The sequence below is a fragment of the Gymnogyps californianus genome, chromosome 4 (genome assembly GCF_018139145.2).
Source record: "Gymnogyps californianus isolate 813 chromosome 4, ASM1813914v2, whole genome shotgun sequence".
Lineage (NCBI taxonomy): Eukaryota > Metazoa > Chordata > Aves > Accipitriformes > Cathartidae > Gymnogyps > Gymnogyps californianus.
This window is the reverse complement of record NC_059474.1, coordinates 44402221-44421530: the sequence shown is the minus strand read 5'-3', so window position 1 is coordinate 44421530 and position 19310 is coordinate 44402221. Positions and strand designations below refer to the sequence as shown.

Genomic DNA, 19310 nt, shown 5'->3' with positions numbered 1-19310 from the left:
CTGTTGTTAGACTGTCCTTGCCCAGATTTGTTTAACCACCAAATTCATGACCATTTTGCAAATTCCTTCTTCCAGGTCACTGATGTGTAAAAGTGAACAAAATAGGTTTTATTACTGATTAGTGCAGCTTTCCATTAATGACTGTGTTTAATCATCAGATATTTCTGCTCACAAATGCCTCAGTCAGCTATGTTTGTTATTTATTCCACTCGGAATTCTTAATTTTATATAGTGGTCAGTGAACTTCCTGAGTGCACCATGTTCATTTTCCAAGAAGAGCGCTCACTGCCTGTGGAAATACCGTACTTCTGATAGTTACCTTCTGTTTGGGTTGTAGCCTCCACAGTGAACAGCTCTCTGTCTTGCTGACTTCCTGATCAATGAACACTTTGCATGCCTACTTTTGAATTTTTATGGGATAGGGTTGTGAAAAGTTTTGGGACCTCCTTGCATTGTAGGAATGGTCCCGAATGTACTTAATTATAGCCCATAAAGTTACATGTAGACTTATCTGTTTAAGTTACCCCTGACATTCTTAAGGCATAGGACAATGTAATAAACCCCACTCCTAGGCTATTTTAAGAACGGCATCACCTTTGCCTTGGAAAGTCTCTGAGCCACAGATCCTTGCAATCAGGGAGCTTATTCTATGGGAGTGCCTGTGAACTTGCCTGTCATGTTCTTGTGCTCCTGTAGGTCTGCTGTACACCCCTGTTAGAAACCGCCAAAGGAAATGGACTTTCGTTCTGAGCCAGCATGGCTATTTTAGTTAACGATGCAACCCATAAGATAGAATTCAGGCATACTGACACACAACTGGAAGAGAAATGGGAAGCAGAGAATAACTGATGGTTCCCTTGCACTCACAGAGGTAGAAAGCAATATGAATTCAAACAGAAGAGTGTGAAACATGTAAGTGGTCTCAGGCGCTTTAGAAAGAGAAGTGTGGGGATATCTACAGAGATCTTAGTTTCATGAAAAGTAAATTCTACAACTTCAAAGCGCCCAAAGCCAAACAGAAAATCTCTCCAGCCAAAGAACTGTTCCTTAGGCTGGTTGATGCTTCATGAGATTAAGTCACTTTAGGGTGAAGGCTGGATTATAATCAATTCAAACCAGAAGGTTGGAATATACTCAGTATCTACCTTCAAATTCACCATTATCCTTTATAGTTAATATTGTTTTATGGGTGGGTACTTTACAAATTACAATTTACAAAGGCTGTAACAAGTTTAAAATGAAAAACAAGGAAGAGTGTGGCTATGAACAGTCCACCAGTGATGAAAAAACCAGGCTAAACAGAAGGGGCAGTTGAATGACTTTTTTTGGGGTCCTGGATCCATAAGCCATTTCAGGAAGAGCTAGATAAACAAGAACGTTATCTTCTGTGGGTGAATAGGAACCACTGTGCACTAACCACTGGCATACAGTTCTGATGCAGGATTTTCCATGGAAAGAGCCCAGACAAAAGTGACACCAAACCATCTGCAAACACTTTCTGCTACATGGCCAGTCACACTGAAATTAATATCTCAGTGCTTTCCCATAGCACCCTGCTGTGTTGGTTTGTTAGCACATTGTGTCATTATTGTTTGCAGTACCATGGCAGCTAACATTCACAGATGAGGAAGACTTTATTATACTTAGCGCTGTTCAAATTAAAAACTAAATGATAAACCCTGCCCCAAAGAGCACACAGTCAAATCATAACACATTTAATGAAACAGAAAGCGGATACAGTCATATATGTGGAAATTCAGGTGGTAATATCTACAAATGTCTCAGATGACAGCATTAGCACACTAGCAAGTGAAGTGTTACTGAGCCTTTGTAAACATTAAGGATATTATGAAGGACCGTAATGCATTACTTCTTGCGGAAGTTCATGGGAAGCTCATCCCAGAAGAGCAGTGATGAAAAAAGCATATTTGAAATATAGCAGCTGGTTATCAGAGACACATGACCTTCCTAAAGTTGAGAGTTTATATATTAGCAATGAACGAGAGATAAGTTTTGATTATCATAGACCCATAGGACTGCAAGGGATCTCAGAAAGATGTCTAATGTATTCTTAAGACAGAAACAGCTATACCCAAGGCATTGCTGATATATGCTTGTCTAACTTGTTTCTAAAAACCTGCAAAACTGAATACTTCACAGCCTGCTAGGAGATGTATTGCTTCAGTATCCTTAATATAAAAAATTTAGGAAGTTGGGGGCAGTATTTTTGGCCATAGTTAAAACAGGTCTTTCTTGCTGCAATTGAAGTACATTAACTTTTTCCCCTGCTCACCATGGCCATAGAAAATAAATTCTCTTTCTTTTTTGAAGGAATCTATTATATACTTTGAGACTGTTATTATGTCTACCCTCAGTTCTATTTTCTTTTAGGGTAGAAAATGCCTAATTCATTTTATCTTTCCTGGTAAGTCATGTTTTCTAGGCCTTTGATCACATTGTTATTCTCTTTGAGATTCTTTTCAACTAGTCCACATCTTTCTTGAAATTGAGGACCCAAAACTAGGGCGTGTTTGTCCAGATGAATCATTACTTCCTCTGAGCCAGTGCTAGAGCTAATTCATATATCTTGTAGTCTCTCCTTCCACTTAGGTACCTAAGCACGATGCTCCCTGTTTCTCAACAACTGCCACATTCGATTCATGGCAGTTGGGATGTGACTCCGTATAACAGCCAGAGTTCTTTCCACAGCACTGATACCCCGTCACTGGTTCCAGCGTGTGCCATGTTTTGCACATCTCAGGACACCAGATAATTCCGTATTTCCCTTTTCAGATCTCTTCTCTAATCTGTTAAAGTTGCTATCCATTCCAGGCTTGTCTTCATGGTCTTCAAGCAGTCTTTTCTCAAACTGCAAGTTTAAAGAGCATCTTCTCTATCTTCACTCCATATAATATTCCAATCAGCTTTATACCCCCCTTTATATCAGGGTTCTCTAGTTTGCTTATGGGCAGCTTGTGTGGAAAATTGTCAAAAGCTTTACAGCTGGATTCCTCCTTCCCATCAGAATAATTTCATCTGTTGCAGTCTTAAACTATAATTATTTGTCATCACGTCTTGTTTATTTAACCTGATTTTGAGAACAATTAATTATTGAAATATTGTTTCTTAGTACAGCTGAAGCACTGAGTAGTTTGAAATTTTGTAATTACCGATAGTCATTTGTACTCATTAACTGCAGATGTGAGAGTAAGAATATAGTATTAAGATACTAGTGTTTATGATTCTTCTACCAAAGCAGTGTACATTGGCATTAATATCTATTACAGCAAATATTTATGCAGCTAGTTGATTACAGCAACTAAAACTCTAAGCTGTAAAAAGGTTCAAAACACTCTTTGTTCACTACTGCTTCTCTGTCCTTAAGTTTCTTGCTATCAGATAGGAAGTGCCTGAAGACACGGTCAGTATACTTTTCTGTATGCAAAGCCAAAAAAGGGGTCAGCAAACTGGGATGGCCTCTAGTCACATGCTCTTAGTAAATATTACTGAGTACAAGATCAAGCTTTTTATATAGAGAGACAAAAAAAGAACAATTAGTCATATTGTTCTGGCATCTCAGCATGCCTTTGATCTGACTTTGTGGCAATTTTTTTTCTGCACTAGAAGACTTAAGTACTTTTTATGACAAACTTTAGATGACTTATTACAGTCACTACTGTATCCTCTTGTATGGGTATTTGACAAAGCTGTCTGAGATACAGGAAGATCACATCTCTTTCATGTGCTTTCCCAAACATTGTAGACTGAACAGCTTCTGAATGTTTAAATGTTTTTTGAACTTGCTGGTATATTAAACAGACATTACAGGCAAGTTCTTAAAGTTGGTGAAACAGGTAGATTCACTGCCCGAGGTACACTTCTGCGGCATTCTTTAGCTTTAAGAAGGACTACCTGTTATAAAAGGTGCTCAATCACTTTTATGGAATGAGAAGAAATTCAGAGTTGTGCTAAATAATCCGTGGCATTAGGGCTGACTCATGCTCTCAGGTGGTAATTAACTCTAGCAGCTGGCACTCTCCCTGCCCACAGCAGTTGACACGGCTTCCCTGCTGGTTGTGATGTGGCCGGCGGGATGGGTGTGACCAAGGTGCAGGTGACCCGTTGCCGTAGTCTAAAACACAGTGCATTAACGTAAACTGAATGAGGAGTGATTTATGTTAATGCACTGGGATAGGCAGCTGTTAGCTGAGGTATGGACTCAGTTGGCTGTTCTTTATAATATTGGGCTGGTCATCTCCATTGAGCAGGTGAAGAAGCAGTAGCCACTTCTGCCATCACAACAGGTCCTCGTAGGGCAGTGAATCAGAACATTTAGTAACCATGATTGTATTGATCCCTGACAATAAGCAAATTCACCAAGCCAGGTCATAGCCAATATCTCCTTTGTACAGAATGAGTTGTATTGGTGATTGAAAGAGGCTTTTTTTCACCAAGAAAAAAACTGTGCTTCTTCAGTGAGATTTTGTTCATTAATTTTGTGAACTTCTTTATCTTGCTTTGTGTAACATGTAGGTGATGATATACAGTCCTAGTATGCTTATGAAGTTCTGCAGTTGTTCATCCACAACTTCATACAGTCAGTGCCATGGCAAGCTGATGATGTGGTCTATGAGGATTTTTATATTATCACATTCTGAAGAGTGCAGCTTTTTAAAAAAGTGCAACATTGACCCTACCTGATTCTCTTTTCCTTCATATTAATTTAAAACCATTTTTGACAGTAGCTGTGAAATAGTGTTACTTAAAAGAATAAGTATATTGTTCCAGTCATTTCACTTTCTCTCTGTCATTTGTTTCTCTTTGCTCGCCATCATCGGTCAGCTAGACTGATTAAATGGAATTAGAGATTCGTAAATAGTTACTGTCTCCAACTGCTGTCTGGTGCAATCAAGATTAAAGAGATGAGGAGCATTAAAAGCTGCCAGTTGACTCAATTTAAGGGGCATGACAAGTGCTCATACAGCACAGAGAGGTCTTGGTCTTTTGCCAAACACACCTGAGGTCAAACCCATGATATTGCTAATTAATTTATTTCGTAGATTTATTTATTTATTTTAGTTTTCCTTACCCTTTGACTCAGTGCAATTGTTGAAATGATCAGAATCTTGTAGCTTAACTGGATGAATCTAGTGTGCTTGACATGACACTCAACCTAGCAAATCCTAATGACCCTCTATGAGTGTGCACTGCTGTTGTTATTTTAAGACTTGGTGTTAATTCTAATTTTCTTTGGCGTGCAAAGAAATACTGAATAAATTTGCTTATAATATCTGGGTAGTACTTGAAATCTGTTAAGTAACCAGTGTAAGGGAAATACCATACTCATCTGGCTGCTTGTTTTTAGGAGCAGGCCAGCATTAAAAAAAAAATCCCAATGTGTTGGGTTTTAGGTGCTCAGTGTTAGACAACCTAGAGGAATACTTCGGAAAAGATTGCAGTTTTTCTTCTGAAGAGAAAATATCTTTCAAATGTGTCAGATGAGGTACCCAAAGTCACTACACACCTTTGATAATGCTTGACTTCCCTTGTTTTTTATGACTATAATAGTAAAATGTCAAATTATTTTTGCAAACACCTAAAAATCTATTTGATTTATGAAACACCACTAAAAGCTTTCAGAGGTGATCTTAAGCACCTCTGTTTTTGAGAAACAATCAACTTTTTGGTATTGTTAATTGTATTTGGTAAGCTGGTTAATTAGGTATTTATTTACCATATTTTCTAATAAAAACAAATTGTCTTAACTTAATGTGTTTATACTAGCCATTTTGTTGTTCTGCTATTATTGCACAGCTGTTGCCTGACCTTTTCCAAGATACAGTGCACAACCTTAAAAGGTTAAACCCTCTTTTGGTCCAAATTAAGTGAAAAGAACAGGAAGAGATAGACTGTAGTTAAATTCTTGCTTTATTCTTTTGCCCTTGTTGTGAATAATGTCAATAAAAGCAGAGGTGGAGACATCATAGAGGGTACTATTTGGAATAACTATTTGGAATAATTATTTATTATTTTTTCACTTCTTCCTTTTTCTCTATTTGTCTCCAAAGTATCACTGTGCAAAAATTATATTGAAAATCTATGGAAATTTTTAAGCCACCAAATAGGTCTTTGCTATTTGAAGCATGTAATGTGCATGAAGTCAATAACATAAGCATGTTAAAACTATTGAAATTGTATTAAATATTCTACAGCTTACAGTCTTAATAACCTATTGATTTGCTTTAAGCTATAAATAATGATTAATGATCTTTAATTCTGCGTTGCATTTTTTCTCTATAGAATTTCCACACAATGGTAAACATGAAGACTCAGCAGAAGTATTTGAACTGTTTTAAACTAAAGAGTTTGTTCTGCCTTTTCATAATTATGCGTGGTTATCCTAACTTTTTTCTCTTCAATCTCTTGCACTGCCGTCATGTGTTGTATTCAGATCATAAAGATTTTGAATTGCAAATTAAATTCCAGGATTTAAACAAATGTGTTTAAATGTATTGAGTCTCCAGGGTGTATTTTGCAGGATTATGGATGACTGGAAAACTAGACAGGTTAAAATTGGTTGCGTGGTTGGGCTTGGAGAGTTGTGGTTAATGGCTTGGACTCAGACTGTGACTGAAAGTGCAGTATTGTAGGGGCATGTCCTTTTTAACATCTTTATCAATGACCCACAAACAGGTGACGGTGCATGCTGTCATTAAGTTTGCAGATGACACCAGGTTGAGGGGGACCAGATGATAGGCTCAGTGGTAGAGCTGCCACCCAGAGGGACCCAGGCAGGCTGGAGGAGCTCACCAACAGGAACCTTATGAAGTTCAACAAGGGCAAATGCAAAGCCCTGCACCTGCAAAGGAAGAGCAAGATAGGCTGGGCACTGCCAGGTTAGGGAGCAGCTCTGTGGAGAAGGCCATGGGGCCTAGGCAGAAGCTGGCCATGGGCCCTGGCAACAAAGGTAGCCAACAGTGTCCGGGGCTGTGTGAACAGAAGCGCAGCTGGTGGCTCAAGGGAAGGGGTCATCCCTCTCTACTCGCCACTTGCTAGATTACAGATAGACCCTACATCCAGTTGTGAGCCCTCAGTACAAGAAAGATATTAATAATCTGGAAGGACTTAAGCACAGGGCTGCCAAGATGCGTGGGAGCTGGAGCACTTGCCCTGTGAGGAGATGCTGAGGGCCCAGGGTTTGCTCAATTGCAGAAGAGGTGGCTTCAGGGGGACCCAGCAGCAGCCCCCAGTTCCTACGGGGAGGGCAACAAGAAGAGGGAGCCAGGCTCTTCACGGTGGTGCTGGGTGGGAGAATGCAAGGCAACAGGCATAAGCTGAAGAAAGAATCAGACTGGGTATAAGGAATAAATTTCTCACAGTGTGGACAGCCAAGCATTGGAGCAGTTTGTTCAGAGGGGCTGTCTTCATCCTTGGAGGTTTTCAAGACCCTACTGGATAAAGACCTGAGCAACCCTGGTCTGACTTCATATCTGACCCTGCTTTGAGCAGAAAGTTAAACTGAAGACATCCAGAGGTCCCTTCCAACCCGAATTATGCAAGAATCAGTGGAATTTTATCCCTATTTAGTAGTCTGTAATGTGAATTTTCACAGATTGCATGCACTCTATGCTTTTCTGTTTTTAAAACAACCATCAGGCATTGTCAGTGCATTTTATCTCTTTGCACAAGTTAAGGTCAATATAGCATAATTACCATAATGATGTACATGACCTTAACATAGGTAGGAAGCTCTAACTCATTAAGTTCACCTAATATGGAAATGGTGACATGCTTTCACAGAATGTGGATTACTTCATCTGATTGATTCTTGTGTTTTCTACCATGGCTTCCTGTAGACTGCCAAGGCAAATGCCACATCTTAGTTCTTACTTCAAAGTGTTCAAAGATAGGGAACGATGTTTTCTAAAAGATTTGAAGTCTGGGACCTAGGAACTGTGTTTTGACAAATTTGTTCGGTGTACATAATGCAACTGCCTATGACAGTGAATTCCTGTACAGAGGATAGAAGGTCTTTAATGGCTTTTTAAATGAATGAACTTTTCTGAGAATGAAGAATTACTGCAAATTCTACTACCTTTGGCTCAAAATACAAAGTGTGTACTCCAACATTCCCTCTGTAATCAGATGGGACAGTAAATAATACTGTGTAAGAGGTTTTAAAAAAACCAACCAAACAAACAAAAAACCCAAAACCTTCTTAAGGATCCAAACACTTTTGTCCCCAGGCTGAGCACAAGTGAATAAGAGAGTATATAAACTATGGTAATTTCCTTATTGCACAATAGAAGCATATTCAGATATGAATAAATAGAAACATATGACAGATATTCAAATAGTTGAGTGACTAGTGAAAGATAAAAACCCGGGTAAAAATTATATTGAAAATATCTGTAGTGCTTTAATTATGTTTACATATTCACCTGTAGCCATAATATTTCTTCTGCAAACATGCAGTCTGAAAAATATGTTAAGCAAAACCATGTCAGCGTGTCAGGTGCAAAGGTGAAATCCACTGTGGAATCATGAGATAAAATGGTGCAACTGCTCTAAATTTTTATTTTAATCTTATTTCTGCTATCTGGTGCTCCTTTTTATCACCTATGCTGTATTTTTAGGGCACATCTTAAGGTAGATTTTCCATTACTATGATTTATATCAGTGTTTATAATAATATTTCTATATCATAAATATTGTAAATAGTAATTTTGTGTTAATACAGTTTATATAGAGTGAGGGACATACACAGAGCCATACACAGGTGTTCTTTATTTTCTTTTACTGTGCTGTGGAACAGTAGCACATAAACCTGCAACATTGATAATGGCACAGAATTATAGCATGGAGTCTGAATTGCCATTGTTTTTATTTACCTGCCTTGAAGGGAGCTATCAAGGGAAGACACCTTAAGAAATTAATTAAACATGATATTGCACAACTCTAGCTGAAGCACTGAGCCTGACTCAGTGCTTTGACCTAAAAGCATGATTCATACCTGTCCTTGGAACTATCTAAGGCAAGAAGAAAAGAGTTAACTTATTTTGAGGGTAGGAATACTTGAGAAGCAGTTGAGATAGTAAGGAATTATTGTAACGTGAACAATAATTTTTCCCAACATTATTTTCAAGATAGTTTCAAAATTCTTGATACAACCCTCCTAGGCTGTTGTAGTAATATTTTCCTCTATAAAGTAACTTCTGTGGCCTTTATAATTTTAAGATGTTACTATAATTTTTTGGTATATCTATCCTTGATTTTAACCATTAGTGCAAAACCAGTGTATGTCTACTAAGAACAGGTATTATGAGCTAAAATGCCATGGCTGTACTTCTCTAATATTAATATTTTAAAATTCTAGTTGTATTAGACACTAAAAAAAAAAATCAATGAAGAAGACCAACCAAGACTGACTGACCAGCCAACCAACCAAAGTGTAAAGTCTCTTTGCCACCATAAAACCTGAAAAGGAGAAACAAGCAAATGTTGTCTGTAGAATTTAATCCGCTATCAGTATTGCTTCCATAGCTGCTCTTCTTTTATTGCCCACAGAGGCATATGAAGGATAGGATCATTCTCCACACTAGCATCAACCTCCTCAAGGAACAAATATATTCTGCTATGTAAATGTTGCATCAGAAAACATGTTTTTTTTAAAAAAAGGGGGAGGAGGTAGAGGGTGGAGGTGGAGGTGATCTGCTTAGTACAATTCCATTCCACGTGACAGACTGCAGAATTTACAGAGCAGAGATGGGAAGTCAGGCTTTTATTAGGGAATATAATGCTGACTTGAAATAGTTAAGATCTTCAGAAGTGACAGAGAATCAGCTTGTGAAACTTGAAATTGTCTTCTATTTTGGTAGGATTTGCTTTACTCTCCTTTCTCTCCTTTTGCTAGCATAGTTAGCAGACTTTTTTTTCCGACCAAAAAGCAGACATCTCGGATAAATGCTGACAGTATGAATGCTGAAAAGGGCATCTCTGTTCCATAAGTTTACATTGGAATCATGGAAGTGCGGTGGAATAGGAATGAAACATGAGAGCAGTTGCGAAGCAGGGGTTTTTTTAGGTTGGTTGTGTTGGGTTTTTCTTGTGAAAATATGACTTTCTTGGACTAAGGTTCCTATTACAAGAAAACAGGAGTGGGAGAAAAAAACTGTTTGCACATATCCAGAGCATTCAACCTCCTAATATACTGTTGTTGCAAATGACATTATATGTCACCCATAGCCAGAGAAACAAAAAATGAGGAGGGATTGCACAGTGGCATCACAGGATTCCGCATCTCATTCAGGATATCCTGACAGATATCCTTCTGTTTTTTCAACTGCATGCTAAGTGAATCTTTTAAAGGACTACTATTTCACTTGCATCATTTCTGCACCCTTTACAGATGGAACTAATGAAGTAGGGTGACTTTTCAGATCAAAATAAAGCAGACTTACCAGAACTGAGTGACCAAGAGTCTGGTGAGTACTGTCAAGACACACAGCAGAAGTATGGCACAGAAGAAACCTTGCCTTCACTTACTCTTTCTGCTTCCGTCTGCATGCCTCTTAAGTGTGCACGGGCGAGAAAGCAGTGATATGCCTGGGTGAGATGGTACTTCCAGTCAACTTTATTTTTATTGATTTTTTGGGTGAAAAGAAGTTCCTGTGTCGTTCTGAGATACAAGGCCACAACCAACAATTCTGTTGATCATAGCTAGCATCTTTTAAGAAGACCTTGAATTAAAAAAACCCCCAAACATTCATGTGTCCTTTATTAGCTATTCTGAATAATAAGTTGTTCTTGCACTAGATCTAGAGTTTGTGAGACTGCAGAAATTGCATAGTGAATTGTTCTGCTGGGTTTTTTTATGTAATATTTTCTCATATTTTAACTGAATTTTCTGTATGGTTTGTAGAGATATGCATGAAAACTTTCATCTGTGTTTGTGTTTTAATTACAGATGCTGTTCTTATGTGGGTCGAAGGGGAAATGGTCCTCAGGCTATATCTATTGGCAAGAACTGTGATAAATTTGGTATAGTTGTCCATGAGTTGGGTCATGTGATAGGTTTTTGGCACGAACATACACGACCAGACCGTGATGACCATGTCACCATCATTAGAGAAAACATCCAGCCTGGTGAGATATTCTGATAAGTATTTTGGGAAAAAAAAAAAAGTCTGTTTATTTTTGGTGTTTCCTTCATCTGCTCAACTCTCTTAAAACTGAACACGGAATAGCAGAAATGAGCATTCATGCCTGGTATTCCTCTTAGCTAGACTGATCTCAAGCTGATTCACAAATTAAATACTCAACTAAAATATAATCTTTTCTAAAGATCTGGCCAATTAGCAAGCCATTAAATAGTATTGGCTAGAAGGAGAGAAATAGTAATTGTGCTCAAAAACTTTGAAGGAAGCCATTGCTCTTAAAGCCCTTTAAAAGTCATGTTTCTGTACTTGAGAAAGGGCTTTTCTTTCATAGTCTTTACTGAATGATAAGTAGAAACATGTCAGTAGCTTTTTAGCTGCCCAAAAGGTTTAGACCTGGAAGGTAAGATGAGGATTCTGTGACAAAGATGGTCACTGTTCCCACGGTTTCTACATTACTTGTTCCCTACAGAGCTTGCAGCTTTAGCCAGTGGCCTTGGCGCTGTTGAGACAAAGCATCTGAGGAACCTGAGAACTTTAAACTGTGACTGTCATCTCTTTGTCAGTCTAACTGCTGTGCCCACACTTTTGTCATGTGAGCAAGATGGGAGGGAACTAGGCATGGTCCATTTGCAATGTTCATAAATGTGCATAGTCTTTGTGAAACACTGATTTTGACTTACAGGAATTCTCTGCTCAAGAAGGGGTGAAATCAGAAATTGTCCAATGATAGCTTGGAGTATTTGTCTGTTCCTATAGAAAATGTTTTAAAACAAAATAGATTTGAGATGCAATAAATCTTTGCCACCTCAGCTAGGACTTGGAAGATGACTGGCAGCTGATACACGCTCCCACAACTCTCTGAAGTCCTGAAAGGGCATATGCATCCAAGCCTTCCTTCTGTTCTCTCTGTGTCATTGACTTGTGTAGATGCCATAAGTGCTCTTCCCCTGTTCTTTTTCTGCGATGGGGAAAATCAGCTGGAGTACCATCCTCAGCCTCCTGCTCTCTCCTTTCAGTTGTCTCTCTAGTTTCTGGCTGAAACCACTTCTTGTGGTGTGGCATGCGCTTGAGGATTACTAAATGGGATCAGGAAGTCACGACTACCAAGACATTTGGGTTTTGTTATATTATGCAAATTATATTGGTTAATAATGTTAATGCCACTGCAGTTTTTTTGCAAGACACCAATGGGAATGTGAATTGGAGTAAGGGGTGCTTTGCATTTCTTAATACACTGATTAGGACAAAGAACTTCTGGTCTGGAATTATGAACTAAGTATAATTCTTTTGCTACTCTTCTGCTTTTGTTAAGTTGCAACAGCTGGCTCTTGAAAATGTGACTTTGTAGCATTTGTATTACATGGTGGCTCAGAGAGTGGCCTTTGCTGAAGCAAAGTCTCTTTAGTATCCAGTCTAATGAGTCTACAATGAGGAGGGTTCTTCTGGGGTCTTTGCTGTCAAAATTATTTCTTTCTGGAATTAAGAACCAAGCCAGCAAACTTTATGGATTCTACATGAAGCGCACCATAATGTGTGGGGCCTTTATGCAGGTTAGGTGAATGAGAACAGTCTTTCTAAATACCAAATACAGGAATTTGATGTGTGTTTCAGAAGACATGTCTGCCCTCTTGGTTAATAAAATCACACAGTTACTCCCAAATGGCTAAGATTCATGAATGTCAGTGAGTGATTAGGTTAGGTTCATTGTTGTTTTTCTTCTCCTGTTTGGTTTTTATCTTCACAAAAAAAAGATATTAAAGAAACTCTAATTATCGATCATTCATAGGTCAGGAATACAACTTCTTGAAGATGGAGCCTGGAGAGGTGAACTCACTTGGGGAACCGTATGACTTTGACAGCATTATGCACTATGCCAGGAACACCTTCTCAAGGTTGGAGTCTCAGGTTATACCTTTTGACTTTTAATTCTATTCCTCTCTGTGAATGCTAAGAACTATGCTTTTTTAAGTATTCCAAAATCGCTTAAAATATCCCTGGTGATATAGTATTCTTACAGCAGTCAAAGCACAGCTTGTTTATTTTAAGTCAGAGTAATTTAATTATATTTTTAAACAAGTTTCATTTCTATTCAGTTTCAAAGCAGCCTTTTGATCTTGCTTCAGTTCTTTAGATTTTAAGACAAGATAATCGGGAAACATAATTGCATATAATACTTCCTTTTTGTCTCCACAAAAATTTGAATTTACAAAAAAACAAATGAGTGAAATGGTTAGGAATTTTATGTGTAACATGATCTGTTCTCTTAAAGAGAAATCTCTTTTGATGCATTATGTCTGAGTAACTATGGATTATGGAAGTAGAACACGTTATGGTATTAGGACATCTAGCACGCAAGCCACAGCCTTTGCTAACGACTGCAGTCAAGCATTTCTAACAGAGGCTGCAGCCTCTATTGTTTGTGCAGATTGTTACTGTCATCAAAACCATATAATAAAGAGTTCTGCTGGTTTTGCTCTGGCCTGTTGCAGGCTGATCCATTCCCAACTCCACAATAACTCACATGGGCCTCTCTCTGAAACTCTGCATGGTTGTGGGGAGCTGTACAACGAGCTGTTCCCATAGGCTAGCCCTACTCTGGAGAATAAGTGAAGAAGGAGTCTTTCACCTGGTCTCTTGTTGTATTTCATAACAAGTCGCAGTTCAGCTAATTACTCTCTAAACATACCAGAGTAACGTAAATTAAAAGAAACCTCAAAAAAAAAACCAACAAAAAATGCTAGTTTGAAAAGTTATGTGCTTAGCTTTTTTTTTTTTGTCCAATTCATGCATTTTAAGGCAAAAATACTAGACAATCCGAGACTCTGAAATAAACTGAAGATGACCAGAAACCTCACCAGCCTTTGCAAATTTCTTAAGCTTGTTCTCCTCAATATGAATGATATTATCAAAAAATAAATAAAAAAAAAAAATCCTGCCAAAGGATGTATTCAGCATAGACATAATTCACCCCTGGAAGAGCATGGGAATGAGCCACATGAGGTAGATATTAGTCACATTGCTTAATCCAGTTACAGATATCATTACCTTAAGGAAGAGATTATAAGAACCTATATAAAATAGAGTAATTTAACAAGCTGGAACTCCCCAGAGTCCTAGGGCAATGACAACATCAAGATAATTTGATTTGTGGGCCCTAATCTCACCACTTTCCAAGCTGGCAAAAACTGATAGTGCCATGAGTAGGCATGCCCTGCCCCAAGGTAAAAGAGGTGGTTACTTCATACTGTTTAAAAACAACCAGCAAATCCTTGAGGTCACGTATTGATTTGCACTGATTTATCTTGAAAGCATGAGTCGTGCTTAGTGTGGCATATTGCCAGCTGTTTGCTGTTAGACTTTACTCACCCGGATAAGTAGTAGAAATCACAAAACATCATAAAGTTCTACTCACACACAATGACGTTGTTCATGCTGTATTAAAACTGTTACAGGTTGTTCCCTCATTAAAGTGCTAAGGCATTTAAGAGAGGATTGTTTTCACATTTTTCAAAATATGAATAGCATCAGATTCAGGTTGTACTAAAAATCAGTGGAAAATAAAATTATAATTTATATATGCAAACACTTTTTTGGAATAATAATGTGGCTTATTTCTAGAAACTGAATAATGTCATAAGTAGTTTATTTCACTGTTTAGATTAGGATAACATCCCAAGATGATTCTTTTTTTTGCAAAATTTCTAGTGATGCCACAAGAAATCTGACTGGGTAAAGAGAGCAGTATGTACCTGCAATACCCAAAATGGTTCATTTATTATCATTTAAAAACCAATCTGTATTTATAAACAGTATTCCTAACTACAAAGATCATTACTGTTCATTCATTTTTGAATTTCAGGCATACATTATGCCTGAAAATACCAGTTTTACTTTTCAATAAAAGCCCTGCAATTACACAAGAGAGTATAAAAAAATTAAAGAACAAGAGAATACAGAAACATATTCATCTGTTAACTTCGATTTTATGGGATTTGAGGGATTTTCAAATTCTGTAACATGATAACAGAACTTAGTTTTGTACCTTACTCTTTTAAAATTTATTTGAGACTACCGAAATATTTTGGATCATGTTTAAAATTTGGGAAATTTTGAATAAAAGTGCACATTTGGAACAAGTGTGCTTCTCTATTATGTCTAGTCATTTAGGGTAAATATTAAAATCACATATGGTAAGTTGATATATTTTATGGTAAAGCAGGCAGAAGCTGGCAAGTAAACATTTCTGTTTCAAAAGCAGCAGCAGCTAGAGTAGAGTTAGACCTGTTATAATAATCTGACAGAAGAATGATTGGCAAGTGTGCCTGACTTTACCTGCTCTTACACGTGTAAGTCGGAGTCTAAGACTTCCCTTAAAAACTTTGTTAGAAATAGGAACTTTGTGATTAAGAATTTTGTGATAGGGTCTAATTTATGTATTTTTATATAATTTTATAATTTTTTTTTCAATATAGCAAGAGCTTAACAGCAGTGCCTTTTTCCTCTGTAGTCTTAATAGTAGTAAGAGATTTCCCGCCTGTTCTTTAACAGAAATATAAAAGCTGATATGTTAATTGATGTACTGAAAGAAGATTCTTTTTTGATAACTTTGCATAAAGTTTGCCAACCTTAGGAATTTTTATGATATGTTTTCTGTATTTAAAGTTCTGCATTTTACCCTCTTATTTATGCCAAATGTAAATTCTAGATTTAAAAAATAGCATTATACATTCATAAAACTCAGACAGTTTTATGACAGAAACCTGGTAGGGGTTTTTGGGGTCTATTTTTATTTTTATTTTTTTTAGGGGCATGTTTCTGGATACCATTCTCCCTTCCCGTGATGATAATGGTATACGACCTGCCATTGGCCAGCGTACTCGTCTAAGTAAAGGAGATATTGCACAGGCAAGAAAGCTGTATAGATGTCCAGGTATTGCACCACAAACAAGCAAAAACCACATACTAGCAACTGTTTGATTTGTTGTTCAAGAGGAATGATAAATTTTTTGAGTCAGCTACTCAGTAGTCTGTTTCCATGTTGGCAACTGACGTAGGTAGTTCAAGAATTGAATCATTAAAAAAATCTTATAGATAAGGTCTCTGGAATGCAAAGCACTTAAGGACAGGTAAACTGTATGAAACAACACTTAGTTCCATGACATTTCAGTCTTTGTTTTCCTTAGCTGTTCAATGACTAGGGGAAAAAAAAAAAGATGTTTAATATCACTCTGGTTTGCATATTGACTGGAGTCTTTTTTTATTTGAATTCAAGTAGAGTGCAGAAGGAGCAAATTAAATTATTGCAATCAGCTCTGAACACATTACGTTTTTCTAAAATTTGACACATAACAAGCCAGGACAACTAAGTTGTAAACTCTTTTATGGATGAACTGGTTAGATCTTATTACAAAACTTGTGCAGTTTTAACAGATACATTTAGTATTTGAATATCTTCTGCCTAATTCTAGCATTCTATAATTTCAATGCATATTGATGTTTTATCTCAAATTAGTGTTGGGGTAGAGTTGCTGTCTGTCTCAGAGACATCAGTGGCGAGTCTGGAGTAACCCAGAGTCAGCCCTGTGGTTCTCATTGTTCTCTAGTGCTAGTTCTTCGCTAAGCGATGACAGTGTGGTGGAAATCTCAAAGCAAAAGGTTTTACTTTCCTTGCTCTCGTTATGGCTGATACCAGTTTTAATCTTTGGTGTCAACTGAAGCAGTTCAGAAGTGCCATCTCTCAGCCAGAATTTGCCAGCAAGGTCCTTGTGGGAGGCTAGACATACCAGCTCTGTGCCACATAGGTTTTACAGCCCTCCTGCTCCTCATGGGAATTAATGAAGTCTCAGTAACTGTTTTAAGTCAGATATATGGCTACTTTTTACCACCTGATCAATACAGAAGGACTAAAAAGAGGGGTCAGGACTGAAGTGATGGAGCTGCTTCAAATTTGTATCAGCAGCAGTGGGATCTGCTGAAGACCTGGGGCATCTGATGTGCATTTGATGTACACTGTACAGTTGAAATATGCTTTTCCTTTGTGCTGTAAGTACACTGAATCACAATCTTCTATATACTGAGAACATGCACAGTGCTTCTGGGCCTGCCAGAGGAGAAACCATTTTAACATATTTTCTTTAACAACTGTTCCTTTTGGAATAATTTATGCTCTTTCCTTTTGATACAGAAAGTACTTGAATAATGGCATTCTTCTTGGCAGCATTATTTCTCATAAGAGTATACAGAGAGCAACAATTTCATAAACAGAATACATATATATTTTGATAAAAGACAAATTTTGGAGACAGAAATAGTCTACAGAATTAAAACCACTGTGAAAGTAGCTAGTATCATATTGACTTAAGGAAGAAAGAAAGAAAATAATAAATTACAGCCTAGGCTGTTTAATGCATATGTAATACCCTAACATGCAGTTTAAGTCAACTGAAAAAGATGCAATGTGCTTTTTGAGCTAATGTTCAAATAGCTGTTCAGAGAAAATGTCCTTTTCGTATAATTAATGAAAACGTGTAATGATGAGTTATAATTTCTTTCAATATCTTGAGAGTCTTGTTGCAAGTTAGTTTCACAGTATTGTAAAACGATGGTTGTTCAGCAGTAGTGTGCACTTTAAAACTAAGCTATTTTTTTGCAGTACCGGTGAACATGGGTCAGAGGAATAATACAAATGAAAGGTGGTTGCAGGATCATGCTCCTTTTCTGGTGCTTCGCTTCGGCAAACTTTGGGATAAAATGTTGGTTTTCTAGCCTTCTTAGATGAGCCAGTCCATAAAAGAAAGTGAGTCTTAAGAGAGAGAAAAAGGCAGAAGGTTTTGCTACAAATTTTAAATAGCATACTATTTAACATTCTGGGTTTTTTCAGTTAATATTTTTAATAGAAGCTGCATAACTGAATAACACAACACGAACTTAAACATCCAATAAAGAAAGCAACTCTCTGAAAGTTGCACAGTACTTGTGATCTAATAAATTTTTCAGCAAATAGTGAGACTGAAAATTCAGACATTAAGCTTTTGGTTTTATGAAAAGAATCATGTGATCATGGTAGTATATAACAATAAAATCCCTGACACTGTTGTTTTTGGAGGCGTGCTGTATTTCCTGTTTCAGACAAAAGATGTTAATCATGATGTCTGCTTGTGATAAAACAGCAGCGAATATTTAAAACATTAATAACATCTGCATTGTTTCACGTGTTCATTTGTGTTGCCTTAAATGTAATACAATGAAAATACAGAAAACAGTAACTTAAATAAATCTGTATTTTCCAGATGCACACTTCTTTGATAAAGGGTTTTGCGGTATTGTGCATGTTTCGTTTGGAGTTCTAGTTATTCCTGCAAGCAGCTTTTGGTCCAAGAAGCCGGCTGCATTTTCTGGGGCCCGTGAACATGAAGTTGAGCTCAGGACTGCTGGAGAATACAGCTGATCCTCACAGCTGTGAGGCAGCTGAGCCTTCCGGGTTGTTTTAGCTAGTCAGGATATTCAGGGTCATTATTCAGGAAAGGGCTTAGTGACTGAGAAACAGTTTTGAGCTTGGTGAAGCCAAGGCATGAGATTTGATAACGTGTCTGTCATCAGCTGAGTAAGCGCCAGGAGTCAACAACCTAGCAACAGCAATTTTGATGTGTTTTTAACTTTTTCTTAGGATTTTTATCAAAGGAAGATATAATTGCTGATAGGGATCTGTTACATTTTAATACTGAGTTACGTTGTTACATGATAGAATAATAAGGAGAAAGCAAGCAACTAAGTTGAGGGTCCTTCCTCTGCCAATCTTATTTTGAACTTTGAGTGTCTTGGCATTTGAGAACAGATCTTGAACTTCAAAGCTGGATGTATTACAACAATTTTCAGACTGTCTAATGGAGTAATAGAGTATGTTTTCTTCTGGTGCAGCTACTAAAATTTCAACACAGGTCTACTTTTATAGTTTTATATAGAAATTGTAGTTGATTTAAAATTTATATGTAGTTTTATAGGAGCAAGAGAATAAGAAAGGGAAATGGCGGAGAAGGATACTCTCAGGCAGAAAGAGAGGACAAGAAATAAGTGGGTAGGGTGGGACTGAATAATGGATGGGAAAGGAGTCTCAGACTGGCAGGAGAAGGCTGTTCAGAGGAAGGGAAGGTG

General features: G+C 37.5%; 1 protein-coding gene across 1 annotated transcript in view; it reads left to right on the top strand.

Moving 5' to 3' along the window:
• Positions 1 to 19310, top strand: part of TLL1 (tolloid like 1) — a 139388-nt gene that overhangs the window by 70447 nt on the left and 49631 nt on the right. Inside the window, exons 6-8 of the mRNA XM_050895765.1 lie at positions 10967 to 11145; positions 12946 to 13051; positions 15965 to 16089. Coding sequence (XP_050751722.1) covers positions 10967 to 11145; positions 12946 to 13051; positions 15965 to 16089 — 410 coding nt within the window. The remainder of the gene's footprint in view (positions 1 to 10966; positions 11146 to 12945; positions 13052 to 15964; positions 16090 to 19310) is intronic.